Raw genomic sequence first — 23,958 nt, forward strand, 5'->3', positions numbered from 1 at the left:
CAGGAATTAGGCTATCAATCCAATAATTTGATTTATGTATAGAAATCAAATTTTCAGATACTAAAAAGCCTAAACAATCAATCAATCAAACAAAAAAACAAACAAAACCAACCAAACAAACAAAATGCAAAAACCACCCACACCAAGCCCTAAACCTTTAAAAATGTGACCTTCAGTGTTACATGGGTGGCTTAAAAGAAAATTTACTACTATCCTTTCTACACCTGGTCATTTACCAGTCTGTGTATCCTAGAACATCCTTTAAGCAGCAATTTACACAGTGACTGCACACTACATTCTTCTTTACAGACATGTATTATTAACAATAGAAGGGATCCATCAATGTGATTGAAATTTCAAAAAGGAAGAGAAAATGACAAGATGTCCTTCAAATGCCTTCAATAGATGTAAGTCATCTCCAAACAGGTAAGAGAAGTGACCAGGACGAAGCTGGAGATGAGTCGGGTCAGGCAGCTGTCATCAGCCTCCGTCGCTACTCAAACACCAAGGAAATCTTCCCATTCGTCTTTCTAGGGCCTGTGGGTGGGGTTGTCATCCCAAACATTTTCCAACAAAGACAACAGGCAAAAGTTACTCAAGAGAGAGAAATTAAATACTCATGGAAATAAATTGCATCCCACTTCCTAAAAAATTAACAGATTAATCCCTTATGCTTCCAGACAGCTCACTATCCATGTAGAAATCTCTTTCTCTCTCTCATGGCTTATTTCAAGTCACATCTGTCCTGTATTATCAGCACAATCAAGACACTGCTGTCCAGGTTATCTACACAAAAGGCAAATACCTCTTGTTTTGTTTTAATTTTATTCATGCCTTTTTAAGGTATAAGCATTAAGCTGTTACCTTAATGCTCGCCAACTGCCCTTCCCTACCAGTTTTCCGAGGCTCCAGAAAGTTGGGTGGAACATATTTAAATTGATCATTGAAAAGAAAAAATGAAAAGCCTCTGGGATACCCAAGTCTCTTAATGTAGTCACCAAGAAGGACAAGTTTTATGCACTTTACTCTTCCCTTCCCTCTCGTTCTGACTGATTAACCACGACCTTATGTTTAAAATTGCTACTCGGGTCAAACCCTTCTGAAGGTCTGGCTCGTCTATAAAGCAGCAAGGTTAATCTTCAACAGATTCCATTACAGTCCACTCAGCTATTCTAGCAATGCTGTTGAACACACTTCCTCCACGAGGCAGGTCTTTTTCCAAGGTGGTGTTAGCTGTCTTGTTATTTTGAGAAAGCAGACTATGTTCTTTTCTTCAGCCCCCATACCCAACCCTTCTCATCCTGGACAATACGGAGCCCAACACAGGCTTTACCCACTCCAAGAAGCAGGGGAATAAACAGCAGCACAGTCACTAAGCACAGTGACAAGCAGGCTTCCTTTTGCTGGTGTCAAGCTCAAGTCATCCTTGCTCACAGCATTTTTTGACTTAGTAGCCAAAAGCCATTTGCACAGGAGAGGTGATGAGTTAACGCGTTATTGTAGGTGGTTGCCAAAATAGTTCTTCATTAGCCAGCCTTTAAGTGGACCTTACTGGGCTAGCAGACAGCATGCTAAAATACTTTGGATCATCACCTTTCTGCTTCAGAACACCAAGCTCAAGGACAAAATAGTATTTTAGCATTGAGGCCAGCCAGAATCAAGACCTTTTTCTAAACATGAGCGAGCAGGCACAGCCTCAGAGGTCAGTCCCTAGGGCTCTAAAACTACTGTTCACTGCTCTCATCATGAGGCTGAGAACTTTGCAAGAAGCAACCAGCGAAGTATGTACCTACTTAGCCAATTTAAATCTAAGGCAGTGCATAAACTCTTGGCTAGCTGCAGAGCATCTCCAGAGGGATGTCTTTGCAATAGCTAAAAAAAATATAATAAAAATTAAAGAGGTTAATATTAAAGCAAGCTGACAGTGATTTGTGCTAAAACATTTAACATTTTCCTTTGTTTTTCCTATCACCAAACCATAGTCTAACCATTTCTGGTATCTCAGCTGTGTTAAATCCAGTAAACATGCTAAGCCATGAAACCAGCTCTGACAACCCTCCTTCCCCACCCCACGCTTTTGCATCAATACACAAAAAGCCCACAGAAGCATCCTTGAAGTTATGCACACGGTGTTGCCAGCTGTGATGGAAATGAACTGTAAGATCCAGGTTCTGAATAAACTGCATAGCTGCAATGTCTGAGGATGTATATTATACTGGCAAAATTTAGCATGACAAAAGTTAACAAAACTGCTTTGTACATAAATCTACACAAAACATGCAACATAAGCAGAATGACTTCTGCACATCTAACAATCCGTATCATAAATTTATATAAACAAAGTGACAATGGTTAGGGAAGACGGTTCTTATTCATAACTAACACAGATGTACTGACAGACGTAAACAGCACAGGTAAACTTGAGAAGCAGATAGATGAGCTCTGGAGAATCCTGCTGTGATGAAATAAGCAGTCAAGATTCTGCCCAGCCCAGCCTTTGCAGCTGTCTGCTCCACCTCCCCCCAAAATTATCAACCCCTTAGAGCAGACTTAAACAAAGGAAACATATGGTCACTCCACAGCCACCTCAGTATGAAGTCCAGCAGATGACAAAAGGCACAACCCCTGACCATTATCCCTCTGTTGACACAAATCTTTGCTATGGATAATTACACAACAAAACCTCCACCCTGCCAGCATAACATTTTGCTCAAAGGAATGGTTTACAACCTTGTATAAAACACCACAGCATGACTTGCCAGATCTCATCTGTCAACTGCCTTAGTCAACAGAAGCTATTCTGGGTAAGAAAAAGAACTTCCCTCTCCTAAACCTTTTCCCTCCACCCACATTGAAGGCAGACAAGGATGAGGACTTCACAGCTAGGCTCAGTAGTGAATGATGCCTATGACTAGCTCTCCGGGGAGCAAATCAGGGCCAGCCATCCCTAAAAAAGGGGATACCTAGTCTTCATTCACATCCCAAAGATCAGCAGCACATCATCTAGCTTTTTCAAAGCTGAGTTGCATATAACTGTATAAAACCAAACTAAAAATAGCTTCAAGAGGATTTAACACTGGGGACTCCTTACTTCATTGACTGGATCAGAACAGGAAAGGCTCAAAATGAGGTACTTTGCTGTCTCACCAGAAAGGACTAGTGCTAGATGAGTAAATGTGGTATCTCCAGATACGACAGTTCTTCAGCTGCTCCCCAGCTCTGAGGACACCAGCCACCCTGTGAAGCCAGCCCACTCAATGACAGAAAGAGATGCAAGTTCTACCATGCATTCCCTGTGCAGTGCCAAGGGTTAATAATCAGACGGCAGGTTCAGTCCCGAAGAGATGCATCTCTGAAGTGAATTTAGGTTCAGAAGGCTTGTACGGAGCTTTATGTGCCTCTGAATCCTGGGGTGACTCTTGCTCACTAAACACCGACATTTGTATGAATAAAAATGAAGGGATTTAACAAATCTTGTTCCTGCACACAGTTGTCAAAAAATCTGACCTTTAGAACAGGAAAAAGAGGGGGGATTTAAAGGTTTAAAGAAGAGGCAGTGGCTGCCTGATGTATAACAAACCTTTGAAAAATTATGAAGCAGTGAAAATCCCCTACAGGTCCCAACAAAATGTGTCCAATTTGCATTAAAAAAATGTCCAATTTCCATTCCTGCAAGCCTTCCATACACACCACTCTGCTCCTGTGTGTACACAGGCAAATAAATCCCTAGGAATAATACAACTGGGACCTGAATCTGATCTCTGATATATTATTGCTCCAGAGCTCCATTCCAACCTTCACAAATGGCTTTTTTTGTTCCAGATAACTAAATCAAAGCAGTCCTGATAAGCTTTCAAAGCAGGGAATGCGAGGAATGGTTTAATGAATGTTACAATTCAACCTATTACAGACTACAGAGAATTAAGGGGGGGGGGGGAGCACGGATGACACTCCATGTCTGGAAGTCTCATAAATTCAAATCCAGAAGCACCTGCCTTTGTAAGCCCCTTTATATTAAGCCCAACAAAAACTCGGTGCTGACTGTGCAAAGGCACATAAAGGACAGGAAGCAAGAACTATGTCAGACAAATACAGGGGGTTTCCTATTGAAAAGTTACATTAGTTGTAAGTTTGACCCAGAAAGATTAGAGTTTTAATGGGCTTACATGGGAAAAGAAAGGGGAAAAAAAAAGCATAAACAAAGTAACAGCAAAAGAAAAAAAGGGAACATGAGTCATGGAAGACAAAGCTAAAAAAAATTTGGAAAAGCATGCTCTTTTTGCAAAGCAGCTTCTGTGGCATTTACATTTGGCCCTAAGTGCTGTTTGTGGACTACAAGAAACTCAGGCAGCTTCTGCAGATATAAAACTTCAGCTATGCATGCACAGGGTACACTTGAAAGCTCTATGTCGCGGTCCCAAGTTTTGCCTTGCTTTCATTGCTTTTTCTATCTCTAAGCATAAGTGATTTTTCTCTCAAATACAAAAAAAAGGTTGCAGCATAAATATTTCACAATACCCTGTTGTAGCTAATAAAGTTCTGTGCAGTTCAAGTTTTTGGGCTCAGACTGAAAGATTAAATGAAGCTAATGCTTCAGATGATTTTCATTAAGTGGAATTTCAGCTCAGAAAATACCAGACAATAAGGTATCTCACAAATGCAACGATCATCTCCATTCCCATACAGCTTACCACCTCAAAGGTGTTCAAGAGGAGGTCAAGAACAAAGTAACTACGCTCCCACTTAGATTCTATATACTTACACGTCCTTGTTTGCTCCTTTCATCATCTTATTATGCGTGTTCTTATCCCAGAATTAGTAGCTAAAACAGTTTAAAGGTTTCAAATGAAACAACTATCTTCTTCATAAGATTAAACAGCTGCGATTATAAGAACAGGTTAACCATTCAGCATTTACTGCCAGTAAATACGGCTTAAATACCATAAGCTTTCAGTATTACCTAGACAGTTACAACTGATTTGTAGAATGCAAAATAGTTATACTTACAGAGATTAAATGCTTCCTATTTACATGACAAAACCTATCAACACAGCTAGATCAGAGTTACATGTAATTCTACAGCCATCCTGAATAAATCATCATGCAGACAACATCCACAGCAAAGCCATTCTTACTGTGGAACAGCAGTCCCAGCAGAAATCCCTGCAGAAAAAGCTCCTGTAGAAGAGTTTTAACTATTGTAGTCACTTTCCTTACAGCAGCAGCTCCAAAAACTTCTATAACTTTTCCAGAATTGCAGTCTCTGAGCATTTTTCTGGTTTTCACTTATTACCACATCTTTTTCTCTCTACCTTCCTTCCAATTTCATCTTGCACAAATTACTACTATTCTTCCTGCTTCAACTTCTAATCCACATTTGGTTCCCTTCCAATGTTGCAAAGCTCTCCAAGCAAGAGGTATGTAATGACTAAAAATAAGTAATAGAAATCTGTACTTTTTCTACTGCTTTAAAGACATTCACACATCTTGCTCATTAACAAGTTGAAGAAAATAGATTACTTTTCATAGGCTACAAATACTTGGGCTTTCTGCTCACATCTCTTCAAGTTCAGAAACATTAAGTGTTTGTGTGAAATTTAAACTCTGCTAATACACTGATAGCCCATTTCTTATGCTTATTCAAACTAACACCCTCTTGTATGCCTCCCAGTACTACTCCATATTCCATTGCACATAATACTTTACAATTTCAAAGCCCTTTACAAATAATCTCTTCGTGCTTTGGTCCTTCTAGATTTCTTTCAAATTTAAGTAACTGCAATTCTTTTTAATATCAGTCTGATTCTTTTAATACACTTTTAATGCACTGCAGACAATCTCAGCTTCTTGCCTTTAGTTCACAGCAGAACTCTGCCATTTTAAAACAAAATACAAATGTCGGAGAAAGGAAAAACATCCTTTTATTAAATGCTGGTAAACACATAAGCAAAGATAATATATTCTGAATATATTTTATGCTTGATTTAATTTCTGTTGCTAGATACCTGACTAAAAAGTTGTTTGTTGCCATACATACTGACAGCTGATGCACAGAAAAACAAACAACAGTTTACCAGTACCAGATGATCAGACAACATGTCTGATCCCATCCTATGACACGAAATTTCACCTGCAACATGAAGTTTCAGTCCTTTCAGTTTTATTCCAGGGTGAGCCAGGCAAAGAAAAAATAAAATGGAATAAAGAACTAGATTAAAAGGGCTTGGAGGAACAGCGCCTGGGAAGACTGAAGAGAAACTGAGACTTCCAAGAGGTAGAATTCAAATCTCAATTGCTGGAAGCTGGAACACCTGGGATGAGAGGCATGCATGCACGCAATAGTGCGACAATAAGACAAGCATAGACTTTCTTTTTTTTTTAAATAACTGTTCCTTCTGCTGAGGTTTACATTACAAAAGGCCTAGGCAAGTCAGGGTGCTATGTAACACAGCTAGTAAATGGAGTAACAAGTCTTGAGTTGGCTCTGGGAATGAGAAATGGTGAGGTTTTATCGCTACATAAGTCATGACAAGCAGCACAGTACTTGGGCCTGGTGCAATGAGAAGAAATAATGAAGTAATCCTGAGGGCTTACAAATATTTTTGAAGAACACTATACATTGACAAAACAATTTTCTCTACTTAGTCATGCAGGTTTCACTCAAAAGGCACAGAATACTGTATCTTATCCTACTGCTCTAACTACAGAAAGTTTTTGGACAGCCTCTAGTCTGAACCAGTTGCATCCTCCAGCAAACTAGTGATTTTTTCCCTATACGGCAAAGAAAATCCTAACATCAGTTTAGCTCTTCAGACTTCTGAGCATAAAAATTGAAGCTTATTCTATGGAAGTTTCTGGGGCAGATTTTAGAACAGACTCATTGCTCAGTGAAAACGTTAGCATTCACCTAACACTTTTTACAACTAGTTATTTACCCCCAGTGCCCTTGGCCACAAATTCTGTGCCTCCACATTCGTGCGGTATGCCGTGCACCTGTTGGTTCCTAACTCCACCCCACACCAGCCACAGCCACAGCCACGGCACAGGGCAGCAGACCGAGAGCTCTCTACGGTGCAAAGCAGTGCGCAACCGCTCAGGACAAGCTGCAGAGTCAGTAACTACCCGCAGGCAGCTACCGGCCACGAAATTATCAGGGGTTCCATCTTCCATACGTTCTTGAGCAAGCAGTTGAAAAAACCCCAGCCCACTGAGTCAAGAGTATGCTGCAAATGGTATAGATAAAGTTATTCGATGCTTTATGGAGAGGGAGAAAGCATAGCCAGCTATTACTGATGTTTAACTAGGGTTTGGGTTTTTTTTTTCCCCATTCAACGCATAGTCATCTCCAACTTCCTTTGATAAACTTCAGAAAGTCTGTAATTTACTAACCCATTTTCTACTGCTTGCATCTGTTAAGATTTTAATTCTCCTTGCCCATGATTGTGCCTTTCTGTATACAATACAGCCTACACTCTCCTATGCATACTTAAACTTCTGTAGGCCACTCTAACACTGCTATTTCAATTTTCTCCACAAGCGATACAATTTTCGTTGAGACTTGAATCAATATCACAATGGTTCAAGAAGCTTTACCCCTGTGCCAATCAGCTTTCACTGGAGGAAAGCCTTGTAATTGGCTTCTTCTACCCCTGCTCATCTTCTACGTATCAACTACCAACAAACGAAAAGAATTTTAGAATATAGGCGTTCAGGCTGTTTTCAAGAGGGCTTTTTTTTGTTTGAGGTTTTTTGGTCTTTTTAATTTTTTTTCTGGAACCATGTGGGCTAGAAACAATTTTGCACCAAAACAAACGTCAGCATTCTTCTGCATTACCATGTTGTGAAACTCTGGGAGTTACTTTTCACATTTAATGTCCCTGCCTACGTTCAAAAAGGGCTTAAACTAGAACAAAGTGTGTGCCACTGCTATTTAAACACCATAGGATATATCGATATCAATTCTCTATAGCTATTCCTCTCAATTTTACCATTTCTGGTAATATTCCCACCATAAGAACAAATGACAACACACACAGCAAATATGTCAAATCCTGCTGGTACCTTAGCTGCACTGCAACAAAGAGGTAAGTCTCAGAAATATAGGAAATTGTTATTCAGACGACAGACAGACTGCACTTCCTTTCCCAGAACAATCCGTCTCCTGCCCTGACAACCCGTTCCTGCTATATTTACCCGACCAAATTTTGCCAGAGCTATATTTCCAGATGCACTTGAGCCACATGTCCCTGTCAGTCAGCCCAAGCACAGAGGAATCTGAGTAGAGAACAGCTCCTAGAAATCACTACATGTTAATCCATGCTTCCTCTCTTGCTTGCCTTTAGAGTTAAACGAGACAAAATGTGTAAAGCATTATTCTCGGTTTATTTTGGAAGCAGTTGTGGGGACAAGAGGTACTTCATTTGATACAGCTATTTACTTCAACTGCATTCATTACAGCTGACAGAGACACCTGAACAGTAAAAAAAAAAAAAAATACAAAAATCTGAAGCATGCAGTTAAAAATAACTGGCTGTTTCAACCAATTAATACTGGGTGTCTAGAAAGAAATTGCAAGGCTGTCTGAAAAAAGGCTAGATGCTAAACTAGAAGCTTACAGCCCTAATCTGCCATTCCTCATCCAGAAAAAAAAAAAACAAAGTGCCATCTTTGCTGTAGAAAAGCAAGAAATGATCAAGCAAGGAAAACCAGTTCTAGATTTCTGATAGTTCAATTTAAAAATGCTGACCAGCTAAAATGAGTTGAGTCGTGGAGCAATAAGAATAGGATCTAATGAAAAGCTAGCTTTATTTCTTCTGAGCTAAGCCACTTTACTATTTTAACAGTTATATTCTTCCTATATTCTACTATATACTTCTAATCTCATGCTATCTCTTCCAATGCTAACTGCACAGCTAGGTTCTTTTTTTTTCATAATTTTATAAAATACTTAACCCCCGACTGCTGATAATTATCTTGGCTCTTGCTGAAGTTTTAAGTTCCCTGAGATCCTTTGAGCAAAGGACCAAATAAACTCTCTTACCCACCTCCATCTCCACATTTTCAAAAGATGTTCTTATGCTCTTCACAGCCCCTACCTCAATATGGCTTTGATTCCAAAGTGCATTTTTTAAGACTACAGCAAAGGGGGGAAAAATAAAAACCAACAACAAAACACAAAACATCAAAGTCACCTCTCAGGATCTTGTTAGCAAGAACACTGTGGCATCACATTGGTGGCCAGTCAGTGGAACCAAGGTATTTCTCAGTTCTAGGTACTATGAGTCTTCCAGAGAAGGAGATGGGAGCTACGTCAGTGATGCAAGAGGAAGAAGTGAACAGAGGAGCTGAAAGGGTTTAAAACGGTAAATATCCTTCCTTTGGCTCCCTCCTCCCCTTTTCTGGGAAGTGCAGACAGGCAGTTTCAACCTTTCCACCGTTTATTTAACTGGCTTAACAGAGGGTCCTAACAGGTCACAAATAAGCTTTTTAAATAAAAAGCACAAGTTGAAATCACTGTGGATATATCAAAACTCATGGCCAGGCCATTTTTATTACTCGAGGTGGAATTAAAAAGCACTGCAGCCTTCTCTTAACAGCAGATCCACATAACAAGGCCTCTTCAGCTAGCTGAATGCAAGTAGAGGTTCCTCAGAACGAAAGCACTTCTGACCCATTCTGCTAAAACAAACAAATGAAAAAACACCTATGTTTGTTTCCAAAATGAGTATTACTTAAGGACAAGTACAACTTTTAGATCAGTATAGATTATTTTTGCTACAACATTAAAGCTTTAAAATTTTAAAACGCTTTTGCTAGAGAGATTATTCCTGCTTCCTTAAAGCCTGAACATTTGCACATTTTCTGGTACTCCTTCCTTTCCAAATCTGTAACACTGAACACTTTTCAAGCATCCGGCTGGCACATCATAGGAGAGGAGTGGAGACCAGCACAACAAGAAAGGAAATGAGCATCTGATGGGTGGCATTGAAAGACGTTAAAAAAATACTGGCCGATGCTGAGCAGGATCAAGTGAAATGTGGGCAAAATATGAACTGCATTACATGTTAGAGTTTATTAGCAGCCTCATACAGCTGCTCAAATTCAGGCATCTAATACGGGGATGTGAACAGCTGGTACCATCACCTGCTGTTCCTGCAGAGTGAAAGGGAGTGTGTGACCTTCCGCTGCAGCACATGGGTCTTGTGCATGTGAACAAGTACCAGTACGGGTTGCGAAACTCAATAGCATTAAGAACTGCCATCCAAAAAGAAACTGTACAATTTAAAGGCCGCTGAATGAGAATGAAATTAACTTTCAGATTGTTAATGGATTGTTAGTAAAAGTGGAAGGGAGAAAACAGTTTGCAAACTTTAAGTTGATGTTGCCTCTGACACAAAGCTCTAATAGTCAATTACCAAACCATTAAATTAAGCATTCCAGGATGCCTGTGATGGTTCTCCCCTCCCCGCCCCACCCCCTTATTTAATAATATATTTCTTCAGCAATTTCTTTTTCTCTGAAGAAAACATTTTTTTTTCAATAATTGAACTACCATTTAGCTACTCTGTTAGAGTTGCTCTATTGTTTTCTACAATGTCTGAATCTTTGTATTTCTTCTCCTCTCTCCAACAGTCTCAGCAAAGCCTTTTCCCCAAGAAAATGTCACTTTTTTATTTACCAAACATGGATATTTCTTTCCTTATGTTCTTAATGAAACAGAAGCCTTCATGAAAATGCTCAGACTCCTGTATCACGCAAAGACGACATGCGCTTTCAGAGAAGTTTGTTATTTAGAACTTATCTCTTTGCCAACCCAAAATCTAATTTTTCTACAGTATCACAGTTCTCCTGGTTCAACTGAAAAAGTCTCTTCCTGTTTACCATATTTTAACAGACTGGTAAACATTTGAGCAAACATATTTCCTACACCTTAGTGTTCATCATCAACAATGCCACCAAAGCAAATATTCCCAGGACTGTGCTCTCCCCACTCCCTGTACAAGCCTTATCACTTCACATCTGAAGTGCTAATTTCATACTGAGGCCGAATGTATTTACGAGAGGGGAAGCACAGAAGTAAAATTTGACAGTTATTGTTAGATCTTAAGTCTGACTGAATATATTTGCGCTTCACACCCCAAAACCCCAAATGTTTTAACTAAGAGCTGAGTATGCAAAGAAAACCATAATATTTCTGAACAACAAACGTGAAAACCTCAGACTGAAGTGAAAACCAGCTAATGATGTCTCCTCCCATGCTGCCGTGACAGCCATCTTAGTTATTACAGAACTATTATGGGCCACTATAAACTGTCTAATCCTGCTTTGAAGAACATCCAAGTTCCTAAGTGCACTTACTAAAGATGCTTACATGAGCAACCATGTTTTACCAGTGCCACTCGTTTTATTTCTAGAAGAAAGCCCCTCCCCTAGGCTATACCCAGATCTAATAGACTGTCCTCTTTCAACATGCCATGATCAAGATAACAACCTCATCTTGATTTGCCACCTAAATTATATAAGCAGTTAATCAAGAGGTGAATGGAATCTAATTCAACAGCCACTTGGCAGACTTTGTCATTGCATCAAGAAAAATGACAATTTCCTGAAAAGTAGCAGGGCACAAAGACACATTTTAATAAAAAACTTCCTCCCAGAATTAAGTTAATCGTGACCAAAAGTGAACAGCATTGTTTTGAAGTCTCTCATATCATTTAAGTGGCACACACATCGAGAATTATTTAGTCATGCAAGCATTAAGACTCCTGCCCCAAGCCATGGCAGCATATACGTTCTGAAAGATTGCTCTGTTTAGAACTTACTGCTTCAATATGGCTAGGAATAAGTTGCAGCTTACTGCTACAAGGACAGAACTCAAAATCAGAGCTTTGGAAGTGCTTATATCAGGGTATAGATAGAGGATCAAACAAACAAAGTACCACCATCACTGAAGAACTCAACATTCAGCTAACAAGCATTAATCAAGTGCACCCCTTGAGTATTACGACTGTATAGCTGTGACTACAGTGCAAAAGACATTAGCATAAACTGTCATGGAAACAGTTTCTATTCATTTTAACAGGATAGCTAAAGCCAATATGACCCCAAACTTCAGTTCTGTTGCATATATGTGCAAGCTCTCACCTAACACATTTTACTTTTACATTTCTACCCACCTCACATTGTTTTGGTTTTTTGTCGTAACATCTCGTCCTGTTCCTCAACTGTCTGTAACTATACGCCTCCTCTTTCTTTCACAACATGCTTGATTACAAAAGTAGTTTGAACTCACAAGATTTAACTTCACAATTACACCATGACATGAGCATCAAGACATTCATTTCATGACATTCAAGTGATGAGGGATCTATGTCTATCCATGCCCTTAAACTAAAGGAGAAATGTCCAAATATAATTAGGAGTTCTAAGCAAGAGCAGGTTGCTTTAATGCTTCCAAGAGCATTTCCAAGTCACATAAATACAGTACAGCGTACAATATTAATGTAATTTTCTGCAATAACTAGGACTAGTTGATAAATATTCCTTCTCAAGATGGGTTTTATTTCCTACAATTTTGTGATGTCGTGTACTGATTCACTATCCATAGAAGATTTACATATATCTAACTCACTCACAATTTAGCCTTCCTCACTCTATTAAAGAATTCACAGAAAGTACCTGTTGAGACCACCAACACTGGAATGAACGCACTTTAAACTCATCCATGACATGACATTTCCATCTCTTTCACCTCAGAATCCATCATATCACAAGACCTCAGATCCTACCTTTAAGCCACTGTATTATAGGCAATATATACCAAACTTTCTTTTCTTTGTAGCTTTTAGAGGTGCTGCAAAGCAAGTTAAAATCATTTCATCTAAAAGATGACAGGAGTTTTCATAGGACTGCACGCATTTAAGTTTTATAGCTCCTTCCTGGACAGATTTGCTCTCTTGTATAATTTTCTAAAGGTAAATTACAGAAGCAAGATCTTGACATACCCATCTGAAACTTTTTTAAGAACTTACAATGAGTTTGGAAGCATTTTTTTTCCCTATTTGCAAAAAAAACCAAACCCAAACAACACCTCTTCAGCAATAATCTATTCCACAATACTCATACAGCAGGCAAGCTAGGTACAGTTACCCTAAAAAGAAACAGCTCTTGCAAGTTTACCCCAAACAGGCAAGCCACCAACTTGCACATCCCTCACTATTACCGTTCCCTAACCAATCCACTTGCTATTTTAATAACAACGTTCTCCACTACTCTGATACTTTTATGCTTACCTTTAAATCCTTTCCATTCTACCTCTCTTCTTGCTGGCTTTTTTCTTCCTTACTAATTTCATCAAGAGAAGTAGCACTTTATCACACATCCCTGCGCTATTCCTGAAAAACGGACATTTTGCCCAATTGAATCTTCTTTCAAACCTCTCCTTCAAACTCACATCTTGCTATAAACCATATTAGGGATCATCCAACAATGGCATGTTTGATGGACAAATGGAGGCAGTCATTAAGAAAAACCCTCAAGTGTTCAACAACTTAGTGTACTTAATGACTTCTCTCTGCTTCCACCCTCTTAAGCTACAAACTCTTTGAGGTGAGGAATGCTTCAGTATGCTTGTCGTGTACGTATGACCCATGCCTCTTGGCAGTCCTGTTACATATTATGCAACTGTATAAATATGCACCTGCACTTTCTGAGACAAGTTATTGCTTCTTTGACATAAATCACCTTCGAGAGATTGTTTTCAACAGGTTAGATGGCAGCAATTTAGCAAGAAGACAGTTAAAAGAAGGAAAGGTGATAGAAGAGCTATATATTTAATAAACTTTTACTTGAATTCAGCAATTTCACGCACACTCCTACTTCCAGAGGGCTTTTACTATAATGCAAATAGCCTTAATGTCACTTAATTGGCCACAATTCCTTTTAACAAATCTTGACCAAAACAAAGACATCATCATCAAAAAAACCCTGGAATAAAGCATCCATGGATGACTTAAGAGGAACCTTAACTTCAGCAGAGCATCTGGTACTGCCTTTCTACCAAATCAAACTGCAATTTATTGCCCTCTAATGTATGTACATTAGGCCATTTCCTTTATGGCTCCACTTCACACAGAAGCAGTAACTGAAGGAAATAATGGAGTGCCCAACAAGTGGGAAAGTAATTGCTCAACAAGCGTGGAACAAGAGAGAGTCAGTTGCACACCGTGCACATGTGGCAGCTCTTCAGAGCCCAGCCCTGCAGTGGTAACAGAAGGCTGGTGTTACGGAACAAGTCCACTGTGGGAACTCTGCCAAGCAACAGCCAGGAGCGCTTGTCCATCTAAATCCTTGGGTCCTTAAGGATTAGGGGTCAGGAAACAATTCCTTCCAACAGCACCACCTCCTGCCTGTACCTGCCAGTCATCAGCCATACACAGATGGAAGACTGTTAAGCTCCAAGCTCTAGTCTTAAATTGCAGCTAAAGAATTGTATTAAAAGGATGCTTAGCTGGTATTGCAAGCGTGGTGGTAGACTGCAGAAGGGACAGTTCAAACGCCCTGACTTGAAGAGAAATACAGAAATACCTTGTGTGGAGACCATCTTACTGTTTTTTTGGCTCAAGATATTCCCAGAGTCACTCAACTTCTTAATTTACTGAGTAACTTTCTTACTACTCAGAAACACAAAATAGAAGATGAACACAAGAGCTGAAAAGTTATCAAATTAAGGAAGCTACACAACCACAGTTTAGCCCTTTCTGCCTGTTCAGTCTTAGATATACGATCTCTCAATTACAAGCTTCCACTCCTCAGGAGTCCCAATTGCATTCAGTACACTATGTTGAAGGGCTCAGCGAACAATTCCACAGAATCATTATAGTTCAGAGTGACCCCATCTATATCTGACTCCTCTCACACTGTCCCACACACAACAGGAAAGCCTTGGAAAAGGTTATGGTGCATCTATACGCATCCCAAATACTAGGGGTTATTCTTCATCAAGCACATTCCTCCTCTTTCCTCTTTACACAGAAAATAAACTAAATCTTAAGTGAAATTATGACAATTTTGCTGTTAGTTTTGCGCTTGAGAAGTTCACACCCCAGGTCTGGAAAATCACTTCGAAAGTAAAACACGAAATTAGCAACCACCTGGGAAAAGTCTGGTTTATTATTTCTCCAGTAACATCAAAATAATCTATGCCAAAAATATCAATAGAAATTTATAATCTGAGGGAAATTCAAAGCCCTCAGCCATAAGACAGTCATTTGACACTACAATAAGATTAAAAAGATGATTAATCTCTCTCACAGACAGTATTTAGAACTACCTGCAGCTTCAAAGCAAAAATACTGCATTGGTTTACATTCTTGGTGCACTTGGAAGGATGCCTGCATTCATGAAGACTAGGAACTTGCTTTTAAAATGCCAACTTTTACTACATTGTCTGAACACAATTCACAAAAATCAAGTCTGGATTCAGCCTGCAAAGTAAGCACGAAACTAAGGTTGTCACCTTAATCATCATATTTCTTACAGTAAGGTGACAGAAAATATTAAGACAAATTAACTACAACTTCTGTACACTATGTCAGGTCATTCGGTGTGGACTCAAATTGTATTGTCACACACTAACTAAGAGTGAAGCTGAGTTAAAGTTATGGAAGAAACCTTACTCTATCAATTCCCTAACCTTTCTTACGTGCCTTCCACTCTTCTTAGAAGTTTTATAAAATGTTAGCCCGAGTTGCTTGGTTTTGCAATATACCAAGTCAACATATATGGATACCTGCTACTCAACACAAAAAAGTGAGTTATTTTAAAAGTTATCACAGGAATAGACATCATCTGGGAGACCAGTGAGTCTTCTACATCTTTTATATAAAGCTGCTATGCAACAGAAGAAAGCTTCGGTGATATTTTTAAATGTCTGCTCTAGATAACATCGCAATTCTTCAATGCAAACAAAGGGAGAAGCATCACAGCTTATAATTTATCAGTATTTGTTATTTACTAGTAAGTCCAAGCACTTCCTGCAGAAATTGAAGATATAAATAATAAATAAAATACCGCATTGCTCTTATCCACAAAGTGCAAAATAACAAGCACTGTAGCACTATACGTATCACATATCCATAATTCCTACACTTCTTTAAAAAAAAAATAAAATCATTCTTTCCAATTTCTTAACTTGAGTAGATCACAATGAATATCTCAGATTCTATTCAATAGCACTGCAATAGCATTGAGAGCAGGCCAAGCATTTATATTTACTACTGATTTACCACTTCTTAAAACTAGATCTTCCAGAAAAAGTTCAGACATTAATCCCAAACCAGGATAAAATTCCTGGTTGTTTTCTACAAATGTCAGGTTTTCCCTAAAAACTGAGTTTTCAGAGCTCAGACATGAGAAAATGAGTGTGCAATCAAATCTACATACCAGAAAACTGATGGCTACAGTAACAAGTATATTAAGTCAGTACACTGGGCAAAGGTTCTCTTACGGTTACAGTCATTTGACCTTTAGCCAGCTCTTAATGCCCCAGCCAACCCTCTAAAGATGGAGATTTGCAGCAGCTTCTTGTCTGAAATAAGCCATGAAAAGATTCTTCTGAACCCACTGTACAAGCATTCATTTAAAATGTCATGAATGTGCATGAAATCAGAGTGCTTCTAACAGCTTACTTTGCAGCTTCTGTTTAAATGCACTAACTCTGAACCACCAGAGGATAAAAGGACTCAAACCTTCCAGTCTGGCACTCATGGACCTAAAATATACACAAGCACCTCTTCACAGGTGTGTTTACCTACTTTAAACCTTATTTAAATAGACTCTGGATGCACACACTTTCCACAAACACCTGCTTCTCCCACTGCACTGCTGACTTGTACACGGCAGTTGTATTCAGTCATTTTCTGTCCTAAAGCCATCCTACACACCAGTAAGCAGTACTTCAGTCGTGAAAATCCTGGTTACTGACTCATCCCCCTAGTCAGAGCAAAGCACAAATTCTGCAACGAGGAGAACGACTACAGAAGTACGGGCTCTTACCTCTACATCATACTGAAATGGTTTGAAGTTTTTAACAGCCACAGCAAGATGTAAGGAAACCCAAGCCTCATCAGATCATGGAAAAGCAGCCTTATAATTAATTCATATTTCCAACCCTTTGTGGTTATACAACCTCTCCTTAGTGAGCTGAAGAGCATCCTAAGTTGGAAATACTCATGAAAGAGAAGATGCTCAGTTATCACTGGATGTCAAAAAGAAGCTTCCTTTTGTTGACCTAAATCCATAACAAAACTGACGAAATGAACAAATATTTCAACATCCAGCCACATTTTCTACTCAGCTTACTTTAAAAAGCAGTCAAATGGAAGTTGTGACAGTGACGCTAGATCCAAACTTGTACCAATACTAAGGCTTCCATCATTTTTAAAATAACCTTTGAAGATGTAGTTGTATTTCAATTTTGCATGTGTGGACAAAGCTTGATAGTCATGCCTTCCATATGGTCGTAACTCAGGACACAGATTTTTGCTTCTTCTAAGCATTGGAAATATGATACACCACATCAAACTTAGGTTTACGGTGCTTATCTTAGTATAACAAGCGTTCAGCTATTAAATTTATCTTGGAGTAACTTATGCATCACCCAAGGCGACAGAACCTCTATTTTTCCTTTCTGTTTTTCAGGCAACTACTATCAATAATAATTAAAATATATGCAGCCCATAAAAGTATAAAAATGGCATACAATAAACCAAATAATAGTGGATCAGAACAGACATGCTGTTCATTTTCAAATTATTAAACTGCTTTTATAAATCTACATAAAATTGCCACAGAAATTAAGTTTCTCTGTCAGAATTTTAAAGAGCAACATCATTCCACATAATTCAGGTCCAAGGCCCTTAGCTGGGTATGCTGAACTGTAAAAGTGAAGTTACTCTTACCATAATCATGGGATTGTTTGTGCTGAGCGACAGCATCTTCTCTAGATGCTCCTTCAAGAGCCCATTTCGATATTACAATGGGATGGGATACCACTACTTAGTTGCAAGCAAGCATTTACTATTTTGGTAACCAAATAAAACACATTATGTAATTTAGTTACTCTTGAGGAGCAATACTTTGAAATAGGAATCTTTAGCTGCTGGAGGCATACGGTGCATCTTTATACCCTCGACCAGGGTATTTCAGCATCACAGTCATGACAGAGTTAATACCCACTCGCTCAGAGGAGAACAAAAGGTACTCCACTGCAACATGCCTAACATTTACATTGCCTCTCTTTGCTCATTAAACAGGTTTTGGTTAAATAATGAACAAACTGTATTACAGACTCCGATGAGAATTCCAAAATTATAAATCAACTGGTAAAGCCCAGAGGAGAATGAAGGGAGTGGGAGGGAAGGAAGGATAATATTGACTAATATAAAGGGCGCAGCTTGACAGTGGATATTCCTGCCACACCTGATCAAACATGCTCCATGGGGGAGGGGAAAGGAGGGCGAGAGCAAGAGGGGAGATGGGACAAGGCAGCCTGAAATTTGCATCCGGAACAGATTAAAATGGGTTCTTGGGGGATTGAGAAAATACATAATATATATTACTATAAATGCAAAATTGTACTAAAAGCTAACTCAAATGTCAAAGATTACAGCTTGAATAAATTTAAATATAAAAGCAATGCGTTTCCATGAGCTAATGAAAGAGACATGAAAGGAAGGTCTAGGCACTAAAAAAACCACCCAAAAAAAACCCTAAGCTTGGACTTCTCATTGCCTGGAAGATGAGGCAGGAAACTCTATATCATTCAAAGTATTGCTTGGGAACCAGTCGTTGTCTAAAACTGAAAAGAAATGGGTCATGGCAATGATGTCCTATCTCAAGACACTAGTCTGTAAATAGCAGTCATTGAAGCTGATATTACCTGTTTAAAAGAACCCCATGTAGTCAAACCAACGGCTATCATCACCATATTTGAGCAATTATTACATGATGACTAATACTCACAGGGAGTCTCTGAATCTCTCAGTACATGAAACTTTGCTTTCTCTAACAAGCAGATAGTAGGCTTGCATTTTTTCCCAACAAGTCAACAGCATGTTGTACCTAGCTACTCTAGATCAATGGCCAGTCCCTGACATTTACTCATACTGCATTTATTTGAGCATCCTGACATTCCCTGCTCTTGTTGATGAGAAGAGGTTTTTGCAATAATGGCAAAGAACTTCAAGAGTCTCATTTTAAAGAAAATTTTATCTCATAGAAGGGAGAGAAGGAGGATTTCTTCCTAAAACACTTCTGGTGACTGCATGCATATCCCACAGAAGGCGAGTGACCTTACAGAAAAAACACAAATCCAGACTGTCATGTAGTCTGGGTACAAGCATAACATCTAGAACAAAGATACTATCCAGAAATGCAAGCTGTGCAGGAGTTCCCCAAGATAACATAACCTGACAGAAGAGTCCTGCTCACAACCAAGGGAAGTTCAGCTGGCAAGAAAAGTAAAGCATTACATTTGCAGCCACAAAAGACGAAGGAATAAGGGCTTAGAACCAGCACATGTCCTCAGCACGTTTCGTGGAAGCGGTACTACTGTAATTCTACGGAAAATACTTTCTATGGGGTTCCAGACTCAGCGCTGACACAAGAATGAGCGCACTTCGAAATTAGAAATGCAAGAAGTCCATCTCAACCTTAAGTTGAGTGCAGTTCTGAACACTCACTATAATAAAGGGACCAGAAATAAAGCTCACTTTCAAATACTACAATCAGTAAGACAAATCCTGGGAAGAACCAGCAGAATGCCACATGCAGCTCAGTATTAACCTCACTTCCAGACTCTCAGCATATACTTAGGTTACACTTAAACAATCACTCCTGAAACTACAAATAGAGAAAACTTTGGGGGAAGGGGAGAAAGACAGGCTGGGAGAAAAATCCTAGTCAGACTACACATCACAGCCTTGTGTTCTACGTCTGTAATCAATATACATTTCCAGTTCCTTTCAGCGCAACTGGTCACAAAGTAAGCCCTTCACTTCAAGATTCAAGAGACCCAAATGGAAAGTGAAGTCTGTGCTTCACTTATTACTGATAACAAAAGATGAAAAACAACAAATCAAAGAATGTAAGGAGAAAACAGATAATGGGAGGCTACTTTCTAAGCAGATTTTTCCCATCATTCACAGATCAGAAAGCATAAACAGAGCACAGAAAGACTATGCATACTAATACACCAGATTTTAGATATTACTACAAGCTTCAGTATATTGAAGAAACATGCATATTTATATTTAAGAAAAATGTGTGTATACACACACATAAGTGTATACACACACATAAATATATATATCTCTCCAGATAGCAGCAAGCAGTGCTATTTGTGTACTAGTTTACATCGGTATTATTTATCTAGAAGTATATACATATTTGCTCTTTTCTTGTTATTCAATATATGACCTCTAGATAGTAAATAACACAAACAAGTACACCTGTACATTTATTTGCATATACCCTAGTAGGTACACGTACCTGCTGATTTCTGTATAACCTTACCTGTTATATTATTCAGCACTTCTTTTAAGAGGCTAAAGCTATGCAGCAGGGGATCCCTTTCTTCATCCTATAGGTTATGTATAGGAAGGAAGTCATTAATGAGGCAAAACATATTCCCCAAGGCAAATCTTAATAATGGGTCTGTAAAGACCTCACCTTCATATTCAGAGAAGTACTGTGGGTTGAGTTTATCACTGTCAGTGTGTTTACTCCATGAAAATCAAGACAAGCATTTTTATTTTCCTGCTAGTGCTCCCCAATGTCATACAGCTCAAATGTCAAAGCATAGGTTCAAGACTGAGCATTCTGGTTTGGTTTTATTGTCCTTAGAAGTATTTCCGATTAGCCTTCTGCTGTTCAATAAATTTCAGAGCAAATCTACCTCGTACCACATTGAAATGGCTCATCTGGATTTGCTATAATGTTAATCTATGCAGATTGTAATGGGAACAGAAACACAATGACATTTGGAGCCATTAAAATAACCTGAAGAAAGAATCACAGTGCAAAATTTATACGACTAGCTGCATCCTTTAGCCTTAGTCTATCTTTATGATATTAAAATAAGGAGGAGCAGCAGTTTCTCCAAGCTGTGTACACCCGCAGCCACACCTCCTACTGAGTGGCAGTGAGGACTAATGAAGAAACGCCTGTTAGAAAGAAAAAGGGCCCTGCCCTTTGACAAACCGAAACCACTTGTGCTGGATGACAGCCATCTGCTATTCATGCGACATTCTGAAGTGCACCGCAGATACAGTACGCCACATGCATACATTTACACTGCGGAAGCCATAAACTGACCACTCCATCATTAGACTTGGAGACATTGTATTAATGGCTTTTAACAAAACAGGTTTGAAACAATTAACAGGTTTCAGTCAGAAATATAGCTAGCAGTCAGAAAACAAAGCTAAAAAAAAAGATACTATGCCATAGGAAAAATTTAAAAAATACCCTATATATAATGACTTCACCAATTTTTATTTCATGGCTTTCACGATGAAGACTGTATTCTCTAAGAGGGCACAAAAGATATACAAAAACATTGTGCTAAATAAAATATCACCATATATTCAAAATCCCTGACATACCAGGCAATAAAAGTCTAAATCAGATGATTCCCATACGGAATACAATGTGGAGTTTTTTGTTTGTCTACAGGGTATACAGGTAGAAGATTTCCAGCTTTGTACCTCTTACAGTCGCTGACACACAAGAAGCCAGAACTGCTCAGCATGAAACAATGTAGAAAGTTACTCCAGCTTTACTTACAAAGGTACTATAACGAGCACTAAAAAAAAATATGGAGGTACTTTTCTAAAATCAGGTGGTTTCTGCCATAGCATGAACAGGTAGCAACAATTCAAGGTAACTTACCAGATGTGTGTGAGTGCTCCATCGGGCATTACGCTTTATGGCTCCCACCACCGCGTTGATTTCACCTTGTACAATGTAAATGTTCTTATCCACCATCCTGACAATCCTGAAAATAAAGGTAATTCAAATTAATCTCCAGCCCCTCGGGATCATTCTCTTCCTCAGATAAAACATCAAGTTGGCCTTAGTTATGCAGGAGGCCTGCAGAGATGCAAGAAACTCTTTCAAATCTTTGTTTTGTGCATGCAGACAAATACAGTCATTTTGTCAAAAAGAACGTTTTTCCACAGAGTGGAAGTGCGTTTTCAAGACCATGAGAGCAGACCGTTAGTTACAACAGGGCATCTGTGAAGCAATAGACAACTTTGCCGAGGCACATTCCTTGTTTTTTTCCAGTCTATGTAAGTTCACAGAAAGATGAAGTGTTAGGGTACCAGGACAGACACCCATGACAATGCAATAACACACGTATCTTCAGCACTTATGCAAAGTCCTGCAGCTCTACACAGAACACAAAGCCAATCTTGTACTCTCTTAAATAAGCATCAGTGGCTTGAATAAGCTGGCCAGAGCAAAACTCTTTGGGACTTTAAACTTTGACAAAATAAAGTAATTTGTAACAGATGTTGATTTCACAGTTGCTTCACGAAAAAAGCTTTCAAGAAAGTGGGCAAGTAAAAAAAGTCATGGGTAAGACCTCACAAAGAAATGACCAAAACAAGAGACAAAACTGGATGAAACACGGTGAGAAAAAGTGAGAAAGCTAAAGGCAGACATTTACTCTCATGTAGCCTGGGATCTTACAGGGAAAAACTTAGACTGATGTACCCAGAGAGAGAGCCAGAAGAGAGGAAAAAATTTTTACAAGCAAGAAATATTTGTAATGCTCTGAGAAAAAGAAACAAAGAGTAGATTACTGTAGGCTTGCTCTCTTTACACTAGTGGTAGCCCAGATATAGTCAAGCATAAAGAAATAAGAATGAAGGAGAATGAACAGACATGACTGTTCATGAAGAATAAACAGGACCTATAAAGAGGCCAGAGAGTCAGACAATACCATGTCTACAGATGAGAAGGATGTAGTGAAATAGTAGCCAAGTAATGAGACTTTTTTCAGAAGATATGAACAGAAAATGAGGAATCCAGCTTGAAATCACAACAGGCCATCCATAGGGAAGCAAAATACTGAAAACAGATGAAACATTGATCATAACACTTCAAATCAGACCAGCTCATTTAAAGGACTCAACCGGGGAGGGAGGGCAGGGGGATAATGAAACACAGAGAATATGAGAAGGAATTTTGCCCATGTAGCAAAGCCAAAGCTGGAAGGAAACAGTTTTGGTGTATTACTCCAGACCTCAGAAACACCGCCACAGACATTTCAGAACATACATCCCGGATCTGTCAGGTGTCACATTAATTAACATGTTTGAATTATCAACAACACTTCAAGTATACAAATATCCTCTGAGTGAAAGAGACTAATTTGCTTCAGGACTCTGTAAATAATGGAAAGAAAGCAAAATATTATAAAAAGATACCCTATCAAGGGAGAGCATCAGATTTATTGTTTCTGGTTTTTATATGTTTGCAATAGGATGAATAATCTTGTGGCAAAACTGTTTCTACTTCATTAGATTAATTATAAATAATAGTATTCCTAAGTGTTCCACAATAAATTAGGGGCAAAGACAAAAGTATTTTAAAATACAGGAACTGCCATAACAGACCAGATCAATAGTTTATCTCATTCACTACTGGACAATTCAGAAAAATAAACAGTTTTAGCAAGTAGTTTGCTTGTGCCCCGAAGAACAAAGGTTTATATCCTCCCTCCACAGCTATATATAACAGAACCACAGATCTTCCTACTCATGTGTCTAACGCTTGAGAGATGTTCCCATCCTCAATAGTAACATATTCCATATACTATTTATATGGCTGCATTAAAATATTGCACAAAAATACCCTTGATCACAATTTTTTCTACTTTTGTAGGTTGTC

At 38.8% G+C, this 23,958-nt stretch overlaps 1 protein-coding gene across 1 annotated transcript in view; it reads right to left on the reverse strand.

Moving 5' to 3' along the window:
* The window catches only part of GBF1 (golgi brefeldin A resistant guanine nucleotide exchange factor 1), a 101,957-nt gene extending 79,910 nt beyond the window's left edge, over positions 1–22,047 (reverse strand). Inside the window, exons 1-2 of the mRNA XM_009888831.1 lie at positions 21,952–22,047; positions 20,575–20,641 (exon numbers count right to left, since the gene is read on the reverse strand). Coding sequence (XP_009887133.1) covers positions 20,575–20,641; positions 21,952–22,047 — 163 coding nt within the window. The remainder of the gene's footprint in view (positions 1–20,574; positions 20,642–21,951) is intronic.
* Between the last annotated feature and the right edge of the window lie 1,911 nt (positions 22,048–23,958).

Source organism: Charadrius vociferus, unplaced genomic scaffold, assembly GCF_000708025.1.
Source record: "Charadrius vociferus isolate BGI_N301 unplaced genomic scaffold, ASM70802v2 scaffold436, whole genome shotgun sequence".
NCBI classification, from domain to species: Eukaryota; Metazoa; Chordata; class Aves; order Charadriiformes; family Charadriidae; genus Charadrius; species Charadrius vociferus.